At 47.4% G+C, this 18,337-nt stretch overlaps 1 protein-coding gene across 1 annotated transcript in view; it reads right to left on the bottom strand.

Annotated features, from left to right (window-relative positions):
• COL13A1 (collagen type XIII alpha 1 chain) overlaps nt 1-18,337 on the bottom strand; it is a 64,122-nt gene that overhangs the window by 12,897 nt on the left and 32,888 nt on the right. Inside the window, exons 17-34 of the mRNA XM_054071558.1 lie at nt 17,993-18,025; nt 17,140-17,166; nt 16,450-16,512; nt 14,382-14,435; nt 13,256-13,342; nt 12,506-12,559; nt 12,255-12,299; nt 11,552-11,620; nt 10,456-10,479; nt 9,381-9,434; nt 8,811-8,855; nt 8,317-8,469; nt 7,383-7,481; nt 6,724-6,777; nt 5,847-5,888; nt 5,306-5,332; nt 3,441-3,521; nt 818-853 (exon numbers count right to left, since the gene is read on the bottom strand). Of these exons, the coding sequence (XP_053927533.1) occupies nt 818-853; nt 3,441-3,521; nt 5,306-5,332; nt 5,847-5,888; nt 6,724-6,777; nt 7,383-7,481; nt 8,317-8,469; nt 8,811-8,855; nt 9,381-9,434; nt 10,456-10,479; nt 11,552-11,620; nt 12,255-12,299; nt 12,506-12,559; nt 13,256-13,342; nt 14,382-14,435; nt 16,450-16,512; nt 17,140-17,166; nt 17,993-18,025 (1,047 nt within the window). The remainder of the gene's footprint in view (nt 1-817; nt 854-3,440; nt 3,522-5,305; nt 5,333-5,846; nt 5,889-6,723; nt 6,778-7,382; nt 7,482-8,316; nt 8,470-8,810; nt 8,856-9,380; nt 9,435-10,455; nt 10,480-11,551; nt 11,621-12,254; nt 12,300-12,505; nt 12,560-13,255; nt 13,343-14,381; nt 14,436-16,449; nt 16,513-17,139; nt 17,167-17,992; nt 18,026-18,337) is intronic.

The following is an 18,337-nucleotide window of genomic DNA, read 5'->3' as shown; positions in this document are numbered from 1 at the left end:
GTTTGCAAACCCAGGTTAGCATTAGTTGCCTCATTCTGAATTTGACAGATGGAGAAGCTTAGACACGAGGAGTTTCTTTCCTTCACATCTCACAGTGAGTTAACCACGAAAGGTGGGAATCTCGCATCTTCCTGTTCCACTAGGAGATGTTGCTACCTCTCAGGTGGATGTATTGCACTGAAATACACCCCACCACCACGCCCGGTTATCTTGGACTAAAGGAAAGCGTGTTTGGAGTTGCAGAAGTTGCACAACATTCTGCTGTGGAGAGGTGAAGGGCTAGTCCTGCTTGCAGAAGGTCTTTGAGACACAACTTCTCCTCACAGCGAGATGCTTGCCAGGCTACGGAGAGATAGCACAGCTGCAACCCCTGGCAGCGTGGCCTTAAGAAAACAAGGCACAATGCCTTTAGCTTACACGACAAAACATACTGGCATTATTATGCTTAGGACAAAACTGAAGAGCTACTGCTGTGAAAAGGCAACAAGCGAGGAGAATGACAGGATGGAGACCCCTCATGATAAAGAGTACAGGAGAACAGAGCATCATGGAAGCGTGCAGAAGTTTCATTCATCTTGTTATCGAAACAAAGTGGAACAAATAGGCTGTGATTCGAAGATCCAGACAGACTTGTAGAATCAAAAGACAAGCATGTGCCATCACTCTCAGTCTAAGTTTAAGCTCCCCCACCCCCCTCAAAGCCTGCTTTGGAGAAAAGAAGGTTATTCCTGGTATAAACAAGACTCAGGTCAAGGAGACGAGACAAATCACGATACTGGGGTGGAGGAACATAGGGTAATGGAGAAATGGAACTCACCGGTGGTCCAGGCCTGCCGTCTAAACCTGAAGCACCCTGAACAGATGGGGAGGGTTAACAAAAACAAGGCAGGAGGGTGAGGGGGAAAGGAGAGGGGAGGGTAGAGGTGAGTGAAGCAGTGACTTGAGACAAACATATGCTTGCAATAAACAAAAATTAAGATCTCGCGGACAGGCGATGCTACTTACAAACAAACCAACAAAAAACATTGAAACACTGAATACATATAATGTGACCTGCAACTTCCACATCCTGTAAGAATGCAAATTTCTCTTTCTCAGTGCCACCAAAAAAAAAAACTTTGAGGAAGAAACTGTTCTGTGTCAGGTGGTGAAAACAACCATAAGACAGTGGAGTTAAAATCTGCATTGCCTGTGGGGCAAGGTGCACCACACGGATGAGACACAAAGCTCAGGGGCTCAGAGGACTGTGGCCATGGAGGCATTTTCAAACAGTGCAAAGCCACCAGCAGTTGAGGTTCCTACCAAGGTACCTAGGTCCTGCAGGTGCACCTTAGTCACCTGCACGCTTGCTCCCTTCTGCATCTTTTGACCAGGGGAAGACATGAGGAGCAAGTTGTTTGAAGGTTTAGAAAAGAAGTGATTTATCCTCCTGTGTCAGTGTTGCAGATATATACCAGATTGAGATTAAGCGGCACTTTCCTGTCTGCCTGGCTCTTGCCCTGAATTTCCTCATCCATAAGACCTAACAGTGCCTAAGACTCATCTAGCCCAGTATCTCATCTCTGTTAGTGGCCAGGAGAGAAAACTTAGGTAGAATATTAGTGCAAGATACTGAGTTTTCCTCCACTCGAGTATGACAAATTCCTGTTTGCCATACAGAGAAACCCAAGGCTACTGCAGACAACAGTCAGTGTTGAAATGTGCTTCAAAATTCTGGTGTGATGTCAAGCACTAAGTTACATGTGAAAACAGCAGCAGATCCAGCTGTAGGATTTTACAGAGTCTGTCTTTGAAATATTGCAGTACCTGCTTGGCATTTCCTAATACAATTGCATTTAGTTTGACAGGCTGAAAACACAAGTGTATCAGGCATGGAAAAGCTTAGGAAGCAAGGTAGGTAGCTCTGAGGGGGGATACAAGGTCCGCAGTAACTCTCTGATCTTACTAGCAGCTCAGTAACCGTGCTTCCCAGCTGGCATTATCGATCCAAACATAAAACATTTCCAAGAGGACACCTCTGAGCCAATAGTTCCCCTCCACAGCTTAGGAAGGGAAAAGTCAAAGGACCCAAGGAACTCCCTGCTGCAGGAGCACATTTGCTGCCACACTGATGAGCTTTCAGGGCAATTGCTGAGGCATGTTATAGAATCATAGAACAGTCAGGGTTGGAAAGGACCTTAAAGATCATCTAGTTCCAACCCCCTTGGCACGGGCAGGGACATTTTCGGCTCAGGCTGTCACAGAGACCTCCTTCCCGTGTCCGGATACCATCCAGACTTGATGGAATGACTGTTTACATAGGAAGCTTTCATTTGCATTTTTCAGGGCAAAATGGGAATGAGCTTTTTACTTCTCACTGCTTCACTGAGACTCAACCTTTTGCATTTGAGCTTTTCGAAAACATCGCTTCCTCCCCACTTGCTCTACAGTGAGCCACAGTGAATAAATACACTTGCCATGAGCTCACTTGAACGCATGGAGTTAGACCAGATGCATCTCAGCCCTGGAAGGGAGCTGCTACATAGCACAATTAAAAGAGGAAAACATTTTACAAACAAAGACATGCACGTTTGAACTGAAGTCAGCGACAAAGGATCTGGGTGGTTGAACACAGACTGACGAAGTCACACAGTACACAAGATGCGCTCTGCGGTGCTTGTTTCCAGGTACATTCAGCAAAGGGAAAAGACCATCTCTGCCACCAGTGCTGTTTATGCAGAGAGGAGCTGGAGGTTGGCAGAGCAGTGGGGTGGGACTGAGTTACCACTAATTCATTATCAGCTGTCATTATGAGCTGAGCCTCAGATGGCGGGTGAGGAGGCTTTTACGAGATGTGAGCTGAGAGCTGCACAGTCCTCAAAGGCTAAAAGTCCGGTAGCTTCTTCCTAATTCTGCCAGAACATCTCCTTGCTAAGCTAAGCGGTGCACTAGCACTAGCCTGTGTGACTGAGTTCACATACAGCAGGGAACAGAGCAGGCCTCCACCTCACCAGCGAAAGCATCGATCTCATTGCAGAAGTAATAGGAAAGTATTGTCCAGTGAAGAAGCTGAGTGTACTCACAGCCCTCAAGCTTTTGAATAAAACCTGGCCCAGGTGATAAACTGACAGGAATGTGCTTCCTTTTCCATGTCCTTTTGACTTGTTTCTGGTCTTGCCCTGTTGCCCCAAAGTGCAAAGAACCCACACCAAAAGTTACTGCTTGTTTTTCCCAATCCTGCCAGAAGTAGGAAGAATCAAAGTGATCACTGATCTATTTAACAGATGTAAAAGATGAAACTTCTATACAGAGATGGAGGCTTTATGTTTAAAAAGCAAATGCACAATTATTTACTACCCATCTCTTTCTTTGACTTTGCATATATGTGTCCTATTGAGGGATCTTTTTACAGCTGACATAAGTTTGGCTCATAAAGCACTTCTTGCTTCCTGGATACTTACGGGCAATCCCAGTGGCCCTCTGTCTCCTTTTTCACCCTGGGCACCCTTCTCTCCTTTCGTTCCATCAATCCCTGCTTCCCCCTAAAGGAAGGATGAAGCAGAAATAAACTTAGAGTAACACGACTTGTATAACAAATATTACTCCCTTCAGAGAGCACCAAATCAGCAGAGAAAATAAAAGAGGCAGCAGAGCAAAGCTTTAGCCTAAACCTCAGCCCAATATGAATAAAACCAGTATCAGTCCACTGATCTCTGTGTAAGCACCTGTTTGAAGTCAATGACAGCAAAAGAAGATTTAGGCCCTGTGGGTAAAGATGGGCAAAGGGGATCTGAAATCACCTATTTGCTGCTCTCCTGGCTGTTGCAGGGACTGTCAGGTGAATAGAAATAACCGGACATTATCTGATAGGGAGACATTTACATTCTAACATTGGGATTCATTGGAAGCAAATGACAAGCGTCTATAAGCTTTGAAGAAAAATCGCACTGAAATGTTTTTGGAAAGGCTTTTGTAAATGCAAAGGCACCACTTTCAACATTTGGGAGAAAAAACATCATTCCTTTTCCAATAGTATTTTTTTAATTCTGTATTATAAATGATAAGGCAGTTTTAAATATACCTTCTTAATAAATTCAAAACGCAACTCAAAACTTTCCCCCTTTACTCCTGTTCATAAGGCATTTTAAAACTCTATCTGGTTTGTGCTTTGGAACAGAAATGTCAGAAGAACCAAGTTGGCACAGAAACAGTAAGCCTACTTGCTGTCCTCTTCTCCAATTCTAGGACAGCACACTGCTGGCTCACTCCACCACTCCACTTCCGCATAGCCATGTGTCACTGCCCACTGCCCTATGATTCTATTTGGCTCGAGCACGTACCTGGAAGACCTTCTTATTTCTGACACGTCTGCAAAGGGTATAAAATGCTTTTTCTCACCGCTACTGAAAGCCTCATCACATAAAGTCTCATTACAAATTGCTCATTACAAAAACTTCCAGATTCAGAGTATCTCACTGCACCTTCTAATTAAGCCTACATGGATCCTCTGTTCAGGGAAAAAGTGGTGCAGGACTTCCTTTGTCTGTGCTATGCGAGACTTCTACCTGCGGTAGTGTGGCACATATTCCAAAGACAACTGCACCCTACGGAAGTTTCCCTGACATTTGATAGCAGTGGCTAGTGGGTTACAGACAAGCAAGACAGATAACTGGATCTGTCACCAACACCTGGAGAAAAGGCTGGTAAGGATAAATACATCATCTCCCTTAGCACCTAATTAGCACTGTTAACAAATACTAAACATAACAAGAAGAATTAAGGCATTTCCACATTTTCCAGCCTTTCTCCTTGAGTGTGTCCACTCAAATACTTTTTTGCCTCCTTACTGTGTAAAACTGTAAAGGCTGGCAAATCAATGGTGTGGGCTGAGTATAAACATATTTAGATGGAGATTAGAAAGCTTCTTGTCACCAAGAACAGTGAAACTTTACAGCAGAATTTCTAGGGTATAGAACCTGGCTAATTTTAAGCTAGAGCTCAGTTACTTAGGTTTGTATGACAACCTGTCCATCCCTCTTTACAGACCTTCACCCTGCAGACAAAGATTTCAACTATATTCCCAAGGCAGGATTTCCCAGGTCCAGTGGCTTCCCACTTCTCCAGGTGAAAACTGGAGAAAATGATTAGTTTTCTGGGTCCTAAAATGAGAGCTGCTAATTCATTTCCTTCAAGAAAGTATTCAGAAGTATTTGCCCTCTTATCAAGACGGCAAATAATATTTCCAAGCTAGAACATTGTTACTGAAAGACTCTTGCACCTGGGACAGTCTGGTAGAATTTCAAGATGCAGAGTTTTGCAGCCTTACCTTCGGTCCTGGGACGCCCTGAAGACCCTGTGTTTGGGATGAAAAATGAGATATGAGTAATGTTAGAGGATGTGCTTTAAAATCCAGGCATCCCAGCTCAGTGTGCAGCATGGCGCTTTCACTTTCTGACAGCAGTTCTAGATGCTTAGCCCGGAGGTCTCTTTATTTGCGTAAAGGGCACTTCACGTACTGTTCTCATCTGGTAATGAGGAAGTTCTTGCCAAGAATGACCTGGCAGCAGGCCAGGCTTGCTATTAAGACTTTTTATGCAATTGATCCCTTCAATCCAGTCTGTCCCCTCTTGCTACTGTCTTTCCTTTCATCTCAGACTAATGCAACCTTCTCTCTTTACCTTGTACCTAGCCACCCATTGTAGCTCTGACCTACCCTTGGAGGTGGTTTTGGAAGATATTAAACGTGTTCCTTTTTGTACACTACAGCGTTTCTGATGGTTTTCTCCACCTTGAATCCTCCCCGGTCACCTCCCACTGTATCCTGATTCCCAGTACCTTGCTCCTCACACAAATCACTCAAAACTTACTGGAGGTCCTGGTGGGCCTTGGGGTCCAGTGGGGCCAGGTATCTAGAAAGCAACAGGAGAGAAATCACTGCTGTAGTCTGCTGCCCTCCGAGGCGAAGGGGAACTGCTGAGACGGAAGGCAGGGCAAGGTGTGCAGCTGGGCTCTACCAGGCTGGGAAACCTGGACTCCCTTTAAGGACTGCGTTGGGAAGCTGTAGCAGTCCTGGACAGAATGGCTGAGAAGCAGCAGCAGGACTGTGGGGAGGTTTATACAGCAGTTCCAGAGATTTAGGAAGAGGGAAAGCATTTTTTTTTCCAGAAAAAGGTCCATCTCCACTACTCTATCACTGTTCCTGCAAGGAGGTGCAAGATCAGCACCTAGAAGGTCTTTCCCAAGACAGGAAACAAGGTGGTTGGCTTCACATTTGCAGAAGAGCCTGTGGGACTCCACAATCTCTTCTGTATCCATAGCCTGCGGAACTCCTTGCAGCAGGGCACTACAAAAGCCAGGAGTGAGCTTTGAAAGGAGAATGGACAAATTCATAAATACAAAATCTACTGGGGAAAAAAAAATATAGATGCATGCAGGTATCGTTCAGGAAATCCCTTTACCACAAACAACAAGGGAGATATTTATTACGCTTTCCATGATCTTTTATTCTTGCCCAGGTATTCATTATTGATTGCTTGTCATGAGCTAGATTGTTATAGAAGGCAAAAGTAGGGCATCAGGAGCTAGAGGTGGCTGGAAATTCAGTCCCACAAGATGAGGCTTGCTGTCCTTAGTGAAGAGTGTGTCCTAAGAGGGTGGGATGCACTGGTTTTCAGCAGCACCACTGCCAAATCATGCCTCCCCTACTGCAGAGGTTGCAGAAGGAAAATGAGAAAGGTGACCTACCGATTCTCCTGGATTTCCTTTGTCTCCACGCTCCCCAGGCTCTCCCTTGTCTCCCTGCACAACACAGACCCTGTCACCACCAGCTGCACTCTGGAATCTCACTCCATCAGCAGTCACCCATGAACCACTCACATGCTGACAAGCAGCAGTTTCCCAAAGCAGGAGTGTGAAGATACCATGTATTTCACAAAGGTATTCCTGCTTCCAGAGGAGACACCCTACAAGGAGGGAAGCCTCCAGGACAGATATCTCATGGCTGTGGAAGGGGAGTGCCACGGGGCTTTGCTGTTCTCCGACAGGAGCCTGACACCTCTCTGCTGCACTATGACCTCCGAGGGTGGGAGCAGGGCAAGCGAGACAGCTATGGTGCCACGCTGCCAGCAAACCAGGCATCTTGGCTGACTTAGCTACGCAGGCTCTGCAGGCAGCTGCCAGAGCCAGCACCTCAGATAGCAGTGGGAGAAGAAGCCCAACTGCCCCTTGCCTGCCCCTGGAGGACTGCCCTGGTGGACCTCTGGTGACATCTAAACACCTAACTAGGGTAGGGTCCCAAGGCTCCCAAGGTACTCAGCGCTTTGGGAAAGGAACCCTTGTGTGTTGCTCTGTGCTACTTTCTCTTTGCCAAGCAGGAAGGAGCAGCCTGTCTTTTTCACTCTTACTGTCAGTCCTGGAAGTCCAATGGGACCCGGCAATCCTGATGGTCCTGGCATTCCTTGGTCACCTCGTTCGCCTTTCTCTCCAGTGGGGCCATCAAGACCCTATGGACCAAGAAAGAAGTGTGGTTTTTTTGCAGGACTAATTCAGGCAGACACAGTAGACATCATTGCAAGAGCTAAGACTGGATGCGGTCTTCCCAAGAAAACACTGAAAATCCCAGACAACCATCAAGTGTCCAGGGAAATGCAAGACTTCACTAGTATTGAAACTGGATATGCAAATTCCTGGATATCACCCTGTTGTCGTGGACGTGCCAGTCCCCACAGCAGGGATAGGGGACTGCTTTCCTGTCTCCAAATTCTGCTCACAGTTACACAGTTTGCTGGGCTCCATGCTAGAGCTCACTCCCCAGCAGCTGGCTATTGTGACAGCAAGAGTTTCGTCCTAGTAGTGTAGAGAGGAAGAAACTCATTGCATAAAACCCACTTGACTAGTGCTGGGGACGCAGAAGTTGTGGCAGACTGAAACTGGGAGCCTGGGCACTCTGCGCCAGTTAGTGGCAAGGATGTAAGGGGGTTAACCCCATGCAGTCGCCTTCCTAGGAGCACATGTGTTCAGGTACCACAGACAGCTTGATCTCAGTCAAGCCTGCTTGCTCAGAGCAGCATCTGGGTTTAAGCAGCGTGCCAGGCAGCAAGCTGAGGGGGTGACATGCTGCCCAGAGAGCAGGCAGCTGGGGACACCCCCTCCAGCAAGCTGGACGACACATCTGCCGGGAGCCAAGACCTCGCTTCTGTAGTGGTACACTTCATGCAGCAGTGATGAGATGCCTCCAGCACCCACCTTGAAAGGGCTCCAAACTAACTGAGAAGTCTCAGGGCCTTGCCCCATAACCTGGAGAGCCAGCAGTGCTCCGAGAGGCTTCAATTTACTCACCGGTGAGCCGGCTTGTCCTGGCTCTCCTTTATCACCCTTTTCTCCTGTGACCCCGATATGGCCTGGCTCTCCTTTTATTCCAGGGGGTCCATCCTTTCCTGGAAGCCCTTGAGGGCCAGGGGGGCCCGTTTCTCCAGGCTTGCCACGTGGTCCCTAAGAGAAATCCACACAAAGTGAAACATTTGCTGTTAAGAGTAAGGTTACTCCTGCAGAGCAACTCCCTGTCCCAGAGCCTCTTTCGCTGCTCATCCTCTCCCTCACAGTAATGCCATTTTAGGAGTCATGGGCAGGACAAAGTAGATTTGTATCCCATCCCAAAGAGTCCTTATAAATTAGGACTCTGATAAACCATTAATGCCCATTTTTGTGAAGCAAAATACTTCTTTCCCCTGTGGGAAAAGCAACTGCGCAATTTCTGTGACAGAAATGGAATATCCTAATTTCAGATAACACCGCTGAAGGAAAGAGTAATCCAAAGAGGTACCATGTCTTACCTTTTCTCCATCATGGCCTGGAGGACCTGGCAAGCCAATTTCACCCTGAAACACAAATTTGTTACTTCAACAGTTTGAAAGCAGCTATTCTGGCTCCTTCTGAGAGGCTTTGTGATGAACAGCGGGCACTGGCATTACAGAAATAGTGTGCTAATAGACTCTTATAACTAAGAGTCACAGGAAAAAAAAAGCACGGAAACCACTGTTGAACCAGTATATTGTGTGACTTCCTAAGAATTTCACCAGCCTTGTTTATCCTGACTTACAGTTCATGGTCCCAGTCCTATAACACAGTCCCCAACCAAGACAATCTCCGCACAGAGATCAGTTCCCATAAGCTGCTTCCTAAAGGCAAGGGCAAGTAGAAAGGATCCTTCAGCTTTCAGATAAGGCATTATCATTGTGGGAAAAGAGATTTTCAGGATATCATATATGAGGAGGAGTGATAGAGGCCAGGGAGATAGTTTGATAGTGCGGACAGGGAGAACAGGAGCAGTGGGGAGGGTTGTGTGTGGGAATTCTGCCTGGACAACTTCCCTTGGTTCTGCAAGTGCTGAGCTGAGCAAATACCTTCTGTCCCGGTGGCCCTGGAGGACCAGCCACTCCCGGAAGTCCTGGGGGTCCCTGGATAAAGAAAGACTCATTTTCAGATTATCAGCAGGGCTTTTATTTTCATGTTTTGAAACCAAACAGCTCTTCTGAGTTTAAGGGGATATCATGGGAGGATTTTTCCTGTGGACTCCTAGAATCGAAATTCCTTGGGAAGCCGAGAAGTGGAGAGCCCCAAGTGAGCAGCAGGCCAGTACAAAGTGAGCTGGAGATATATATATACCTGCTCCTGAAACCAAGGTGAACTTCACAAGGTTTTTTCTTCCTATCTATGAAAGTATATTTTTAGAACAGAGATCATAGGAAGCACTGTACTACTTAGATCCCAAGCACGGCTTAGGCACGTCTAAACCACTAGCATTTTGAGCAGATTTCCTCATCACACTCAGCAGTTACCATTTCAAGGAGACCTAGGGAGCAGTTTGGCTTAGCAAATGATGCTACTTCAACTCATTTTGAATTGTCTTGTTGTACTGCATTTTAAAAATCCATCTTTTTTTCCTAACCAGGTTTCTTGTTTTGAGAGCTAAAATAGAGGGGCCCATTTCCCCTTATTTTGGTTTCAAAATAACTACTCCGCCTCTCTTTCTCTTCAAAGGGCTTATAGTCACTGCTGTTTTAAATCATCGGTTTTGCACAGGATTGTTATGTTGAATTATACTTATCAGTGGTGAAAATATCCTCCCCTCCCAGCACAGAAAGCATCCACCACAGGCTACCAGTAGAAACTTTCATGCAAGACACCATAGGCTTCCTTTTTCTCTGCTTTGGTCAGCCCCCGTTGCTTTTCCCTGCTCCTTCTCTACACTCCCTCTTTGTATTACCTCTTAAAGCAGAGAAATAAAGGGTCTGATTAGAATTCAAGTGCCAAGATCAGAAAGCAGGTTGAGTTCTTCCTTCAGCTGTCAGCTGCCCCAACTTTAGCTCCCAACAGCAAAGGCCAAATGTTTTCACTGTACATAAATTGTCAGGCCATCTGCTTAGGATAAACATATGGCTACTTGCTTAAAACCACACAGCAAAGCGAGGAACTCACCATCAAGGCCAAAGTTCGTATTTCCTAGAAAATAAAAGTAAAAAAAAAAACATAAATAAAAATAATCAAACAGGAAAACAGCTATTGGAAATCTAAGCTTTTTATGTTCTCCCACTAAGTTAACACTGGCTCAAATCTGCGAGGAGGCTACAAAATGAACAAAAGCAAAAAATCCAGCTCCAAACCCCACGGAGCTGTTATTCTACGATGTCCCCTTTTTTTTTTTCAAATAGAACCCAGGCTACCCCACAGCTGGGCCCAGCTGCACCGCTCACCACAGACCATCAGTGCAAACTCCTGAGGAAGCTTTGCTGTCCTTTTATTTACCGCCTGTCCCAAGTCCTGGGCCACTCTTGAGGGGATTCCCATGAATTCTACATCTACCAGTGTTACTATACCAACTAAACAAGATGCACAGGGATTTACCCAAACACTATATGCAGTGAGCTATGCGATGAGCTGTTTCCAGTTCTGGCCCCTCGCTACAAGAAGGACATTGAGGCTCTGGAGTGAGTCCAGAGAAGAGCATCAAAGCTGGTGAAGGGGCTGGAGAACAAGTCTTATGAGGAGCGGCTGAGGGACCTGGGGTTGTTTAGCCTGGAGAAGAGGAGGCTGAGGGGAGACCTTATTGCTCTCTACAGCTGCCTGAAAGGAGGTTGTAGAACAGTGGGTGCTGGGCTCTTCTCCCAAGTGACAGGGGACAGGACAAGGGGGAATGGCCTCAAGCTGCGCCAGGGGAGGGTCAAAATGGGTATCAGGAAAAAAAAACTTCACAGAAAGGGTCATTGGGCACTGGAACAGCTGCCCAGGGAGGTGGTGGAGTCTCCATCCCTGGAGGTATTTAAAAGATGGGTGGATGAGGTGCTCAGTGACATGGTTTAGTGGCAGATGGGAATGGTTGGACTCAATGACCCAAGAGGTGTTTTCCAACTTGGGGATTCTATGGTTCTATGAAGGAGACTATGGAACGAAAAAAGTACACCCATTTGCTGCTACAGCCAAGGAAGAAAATCTATGTTGCTCCTATTTTTCTGCATACTGTGGGAAACAGGAAATCACTCAGTGGTCACCTCATGGACAGGACGCAGTTGCTCACCTGGAGAGCTTCACTGATGTTACCGTCGTAGTCCACCATTTCATCCTTCCCAGGCTCTCCTTTCGGGCCCTGCAATACACCAGCTCTTTAGCCAGGGTTTGGGGATCACTCTTCCTACGAGGTACTCAGAGCTGTGGTTGACCCTGAAAAAGGGGTCTCAGAGAGGCCTGTTTCATGAGCCTTCAGTATTTCATTTATTAAACAGAGCTCTTAAAAGCACATTTTGTAGAGGAAACACTACAGAAATGTAGCCAGGCAAGCCCAGATCACCATGCCGTGACCATCAAGAGGTGGCAGGTCTGGCAAGCAGTGAAGTTGAGGCCAGATTGTCAGACTTGGGCACACACCGAACACCTTCCTGATCCCCTTTGATGACATGCCAAGTGCAGACTTGATAACACGCTCGAGTGCAGACTTGGATGTCCAAATCCACCTCCTCCTATGAATGAGCCGAGTATTCACACTGACGAAGCTCAGAAGACCTTTCCCCCCCCCGAGGTGGGGTTGCCTTCTGATGAGGGCGTGGAGTGGAGAAGCAGCCTTTCTCAAACTTATCCATTGCCCAGCTGCAAGCACTTTTAGTGATTGTGAGAACATATGTCAAGAAAGCAGAGGCCCTATCTAGACTGTCAATGTCTACCTTACACCCCTTTGAAGTGCCAAAACTCTTTAAGTATTAGTGAAAGAACACAGGGATACCTACCCTTGGGCCCATGGGTCCCTGGTGTCCCGGTGAACCAGGTTCTCCCTGTAGCAAGAAGAAAATGCTGTTAACAAAGCATTTCCCTTCACTTGCTTGAACTCCAGGAGTCGTCATTATTTGCTAGTCCTCTGAAACAGCTGGAGACTAAGTAGCTTAGATTTAAAATGCTCCTTTCAGCTAAATTTTATACATGTAGGACCACATTTGCAGCTATAGAACCTCGACCTGGATTGTGGAGAAGCATTCTGTACCTTTTCTCCCTGTGACCCTGCAGCACCAGGTCGGCCAGCATCACCAGCTTCTCCCTGAGAGAAAAGGAAAAGAGATGGGTTTTTATTGCACCGAGAGGGTGTGACAGCACTGCAGGCTTTGCATTTCCAGGAGGAAGAATTGCACCAGCCAAGCGCCTCTGCTGTGCCTTCTTCTCCTTGGGTAACCCAAATCTCCTGCCATGACTTCATGCTAGATGTCCTTCTCTTCTACTTAGTTCAGAAGGAATATTCAGCATGAAGGAAAGCACCCAATTCAGACCCAAAGGAAGTGCGCAGGAGGACTGTTCCAGGTACATATGAGACAGGGCCTCAGGTTTAATTGTTTTTGGTGTCCTTTGCCAAGGGGCTGGATTTAGTTGCTGCTGCCCTTTGAGGAGGTAGAACAGGGAGGGGAGAGGAGACTTGGAGGGCCTCTGTCCTGCCTCCCTGTGTCCACCCTGACTTAAATACCATGGGGACTAGAGGTTGTCATTGATTATGAGCAACTGGTTTCTCACAGAGCCTAGAGGGGAGTCATCTGAGCAAAAAAAATATATTTTCCTCCCAGAAACATAGTTTGCAAATTCTCTCTCCTTCAGGGTTTAAAATGAAACACTCTGTGGAATCTGATACCCCTTCAGCGGGTGATCAGAGGTGGGCACAGACAAATGCAACCTTTGCCCCTTCCTACACACCTTGTGCTGGGCAAAGTCCCTCACAACACAACTCACCAGAGGAAAAATCACTCACCTTTGGTCCAGGTGGGCCAGGCAGACCTGGTGGGCCAGGTTCTCCTTTACCTCCTGCCAGGGAATTCTCAGCATTTCCCTTCTCTCCCTATTAGCAAGGAAGAACAAGCTATGGGCTGCAGCTCAGTCTCTCCATCTCTGTAATTTCACTTGCCAAAGTGATGGCTTAGAGAGACGGGGCCTGAGACAAGGTCCATCAGCTCTTGATAGCCCAGAAACATCACTGCTTCAGAGCCACGAGCTGTCCAGGGATCAGACCAATACAGTTCTGCTTGGGGACTCCTCGCAGAGCCCTGCCAGCAGTCACAGCTAGCATCATCTCCTTGGTTGCAGAGCTGCTGTTTGGCCCTTGCTCACCAGGACCATATAAAGCTGCCTGTGGACAGACCTCATCCCCAGCCTCAAGTCCAAACACAACTGTTTTCTTCTACTGTTGAAATTGAGCTGATAAAACCACCTGATACTGGCTTCTTTGGTATGTCTCCCTCTGGAGCTGTAGACATCAGCCAGATAGTCAGCCCTGCAGATCACAGCCTTTGCACAGAGCAGATACAAAGACAGCGACAGGAAAGGTTTGTTTGCACCGAGTTGCCGTTATACCCCATCCTTTCCTGAAGTGCACCCTGTGAAAGTCTGACTTGAAAGGTGTGGTTTCTACCCACATCTCAGGCACAATTTTGGAGCTTAGCTTCAGCTGACCTGCCCTGGGTCTCTCCAAACACAGCCATTCTTCCAACCCAGAGCACGGTAGTGCCTCCCCAAAAGTTAATCTTCTCCTCACACGTGTTTCTTGGAGCAGGAGGGAGGCTGCAATGTCACATTACACTTCAGGTTATGCTTTTAATGGGGAACTACTGGAACAGGATTCCATGGTCATGTTCCCAGGACCACGGCCTCCCCTTTGCTGCATGAAGGCATGTGATTCCTCACAAAAAGGCATTCTTTGTGTGACCCGATCACATCCCTTGTTGCAGTTTCTTACGCTGGCACGCAGCTGAGCTCTGCAGAACATGCTGCTGTACGCCGCAATGGTTACCTAAGAGCGCATGAGCTGTGCACAGTTGGGACAAGAAGGAGGAAGGAAAGGGGATGACCCTCCCCCCAGAAAAGTCAGAGAAGATACAAACCTTCATGCCAGGGAGTCCAGGAAGCCCAGGATCACCAGCTCGTCCCTTCTCACCCTGTTGGCAAATCAGACATGGGCAGGGCTGACTCTGCAGGCTCTATACCCTAGCGGAGCAGCTCCTCAATCCAAACCCTCTTTCCATTCCCCTGGGAATTTTAATTTAGGCCTACACAAGGCATCCTCCAGCAGGAGCTGCTCGGGACAGTGAATGTTTTCTCCTGTCCCCAAAAGGACAGGCAATACTATCTCTGCAGATCACTGGCATTTCTCTCCAAAGGAAAATGAGTGATAAAGAGATATAGGATCTCTCTATGCATCTTCCTCATCACTCTGGTCAACTAAACCCTTTTCCCTGTCAGTCCCTCAACACTGGTTCTCCCCATTCTATATAACCAGAGAAGTTGTTGTCCAGGGCTAATTGTATTTGGAGTGCAGGACTTTCTCCATGCTCTGATAAAATTCATCTCTTTTCTCAGAAACGGTCTGCTACTTGAGTCCATCCCATCTTCCGCGCTTCCTCATTACACTGTGGATTACACTGCTTTGCTTTGGCAAAGATATCACAAGTCCCAAACCACTCCCAAGTGGTATTTCCTGGTCCTGTTCCATAATTCCAAATCCCAGTCCCATGTTCTTAAAACAGAAACACTGCAATGTCTTAGTTAGAAGCCAAGCTCTGTGACACCTACTGGTGAGGAAAACAGGGGGGGCAAAAATGGCAATGACAGAAGGTGGTAGTGTAAAACGATGCCTGGAGATCATGGCCCGAAGGCTGAGCTGCGTGAGGCACTGTGGAGGATGCCACAGGGCAGCGGACATGGAGACCATCCAGCATTCACTTGGTGAAGTGACTTTAATTAGTTTACCAAGACATGCGGGTCATCTTTTGAACACTGCAGCTCAATTAGTGGTCTTTATTTTGAAGTTAAGTTCTATTCATTCCATCCAGCTGCTAAATCCATGGTCTCCAGCTACAGTGCCTTGTTAAGGTGTTTTGCCAGGGCAGAGAGCGATATCAGAGGTTTCTATTACCATCAAGAGGTGTTTCAAATCATCAGGAAAAGGTGTGTTCTTACCTGGAATCCTCCCACCTCCAAGACTTAAGAACTTGTACAGATTACAAAGAACAATTCAAAACCTCTTTCCCCCAGCAGCTGCCTAGCTCCCTCCACAACAGCCGCACCCCACATCAGCAAGGCCAGCAAAGAGCTCCTTTTGGTGCCATGCTGTTGCCTACAGAGGCTGGTGCTAAACTCCAGTCTCCTCCTGGCTCAAGGGCACGCATGTGTCATGCAGCGGGCTTGCATCAATGCTTCAGGAACAGACATGCACTGGTGGCGCTATGGAAAATAAGTAACTAGCAGCAATCTTATCTTTTTAGGCAATTCTAGAGTGCAGTGACCCCTTTTCTCTAAGGAAATTTGGCCTATAGCCACCTGTAGGGCCTCCACTCAGCTTTCCTCCACTGCCAGAGTGTGTACATTGCTGCTGCAAATTAAAGCTTCTCTCCCTGGGAAAAAAAGGAAATCGTTTGCACAACCTCATGCCCAAAAAGTAAAGGTTTGGCCTTTGGGATTTTTGTAAGGATATAATCTCTAATCCAGTCCCAGGCCTCTGCAAATCCCTGATTCTGCCTTTCTCTGCTTTTGGTATCCTACTTTTTATTCAAGAACTGCTTTTTAATACACTTGCCCATAAGGGCTACCGAAAACATCCTGTGCTGCCTGAACAATGAAGTAAAGAAGCCAGATTTCTTGAGGAGGGAGGTCAGATTACTGGATCCCTGTTTAGGGTGTTATTTCTGGAGTCAAAAGATGCAGCACTGGCCTTAAACGTTCCCAGGACAGGACTACATCCCAGGCATCTCCTGCTGCCCTGCCTGCCACCGGCCCCCCACCTCCTGCGAGGAGGAACACGCAAATACACTTCAGCAAGGGGCCAAGAGCCGGAAAAGGACACATAATCCCCCCGCAAGCATAAGAACGCAACACAAAGCAGGCTCCCGCCAGCTCCCACTCGCAGGGAACACAGCACAGCACTGCCAGGACACCAAACACACAATGTCCTACCCGCTGCCCCCTCTTCCCTGGCAAACCTGGGGGGCCCATCCTCCCTGGGACTCCAGGATCTCCCTTCGTGGGGAAGAAAAGAAACAGAGAATGTGTGTGTTATATGGCTGTTGCATGCTGTAACATAACCCAGCGAGCTTCAAACAAGAGGAACCAGCTGTCCAGAAACCAAGCCGGCTGCTTAGTGATGGAGAGTGATGAGGTATTTTTGTACCATGCTCACCAAAGGAACTCAAACCAGGTCACGCCACATTGAGACAGGGCAGACCGGGCAGGGCAGCTCATATGGTGCAGGACTGAAGAAGAGCCCCCCTGCAGTAACACGGGAAGGTTTCTGCTGCACACAGAAGAGTACCGAGAGGTGGAAGAGGGGCAAGGGAAGTGACAGAGGGAACATACTTGCTAAGCACAGTGTGCTTTGCATATTTCGTGGAGTAGGGAGGAAAGGGAGAAGGCAGCTGGAGGGTATTGCCATCAGAAACATGGGCAGGAGGGAGGGAATCCATTTGCAGTATGGTCCCTCTCTCACTTGTCATCACTGTATGCCACTACCATTTTTCTTGCAGGTGCCATTAGGGCCTGGATTTGGGCAGTAGGAAGTACAGAGCCACTCCTCAGTTCCCTCAGCCACATAAAAAATACACAAAAAAAACAGAAGTGCAGGCTCAGACCAAAGCCTTCTGAGAGTACCTTTTCTCCTGGAGTCCCCGGCTCGCCCTGGTGAGGAAGAAACAAGGGAATAAAGTGAAGTAACAGGAGGAGAAAGTACAAAATCTCCTAGAGTTATCAGAATGGAGGAAAGAATGTCTTTGGAGGCCTTGGCCTTGTAAATAAGGGCATGAGGATGCTTTAAATGTGTATTATTATTTGTGCCTGAAGCTTGTTTTATCTCCATTAGGCAACCCCTTGGCTGCTTTAAGAAAGCAGCAAGCCTGAGACAACCAGCTTTTATAAAGCTGAGTAACCACCTTGAAGTAGTTCAAGGGAAGGTTTACAGGATGCAAGATAGCATAATAAACCAGGGCTCATCTGCTGGCATTAAGTCATTTGCCTACTCCAAGCCCTGCACACACAGGTGTGGAGCAAGGGTGCGGTTGCAGCCGGGGTTGAGGGGAGGCTGTGTTGATATGGGATCAATATAGCATCCAGGAGAAAAACCCTACCCACCAGCCCTGGAGATAACGTCTTTATTCCTCTTTTTCTCTCCAAGAGATGGAGGGATTCAGGACAACAGCTCATTGCCTCATTGCTTGTCTTGGATGCCTGGAGTTACTTCTAGTCTCCTAAATCCGCCCCTGGCCCTTTGCTCTGTTGCCATCCCGACACTGCTGGGGAGTTTCACGAGTTCACCGATCTCTGCCCAGAGAGGTAACAGTAATTCTAAGGTACCGGTCTAGTAATTCTGCCAAAAGCAATGGCAGTTCTGATATTCCCCTTTAGTGGGAGCTGCCTGACCATTTTCCTGTGCCTTGCACTCGCCAAACTCCAGCTCTCTCTAATAAGCTGCTCTGCTTAAGCCATCGCAGTGTAGTGTAAAACTGACCTTCATCCCTGCAGCGGAGATCCCAGGAGCGCCCTGAAAGAGAGAGGAAAGACAAGAACACCTTGTTTGAAATGAACCCGACACAAACTTCAAACAAAAAACAGTACAGTATCAGCCAGGCGGGACTAAAAAGACAAAATCCACATCTTTTTTCTCCTTTCCAAAGCTCAGAAGTAATGCTGCAATGCCACACAGCACACATCCTCCTTCCCTGTGTGGGTCGTTTACCTATGGCAGTGGCTCTGCTTTCCAGAAAGCTCCTCCAAAGACAAACATCATGAGCATGGCGCAGACAGGACAACCAAATTTCCACCCCCCATGGTTTTGGTTCTGCAAGTCAAGCGA

The sequence above is a fragment of the Cuculus canorus genome, chromosome 7 (assembly GCF_017976375.1).
Source record: "Cuculus canorus isolate bCucCan1 chromosome 7, bCucCan1.pri, whole genome shotgun sequence".
NCBI lineage: Eukaryota > Metazoa > Chordata > Aves > Cuculiformes > Cuculidae > Cuculus > Cuculus canorus.
This window is presented reverse-complemented; position numbering and strand designations above follow the sequence as displayed.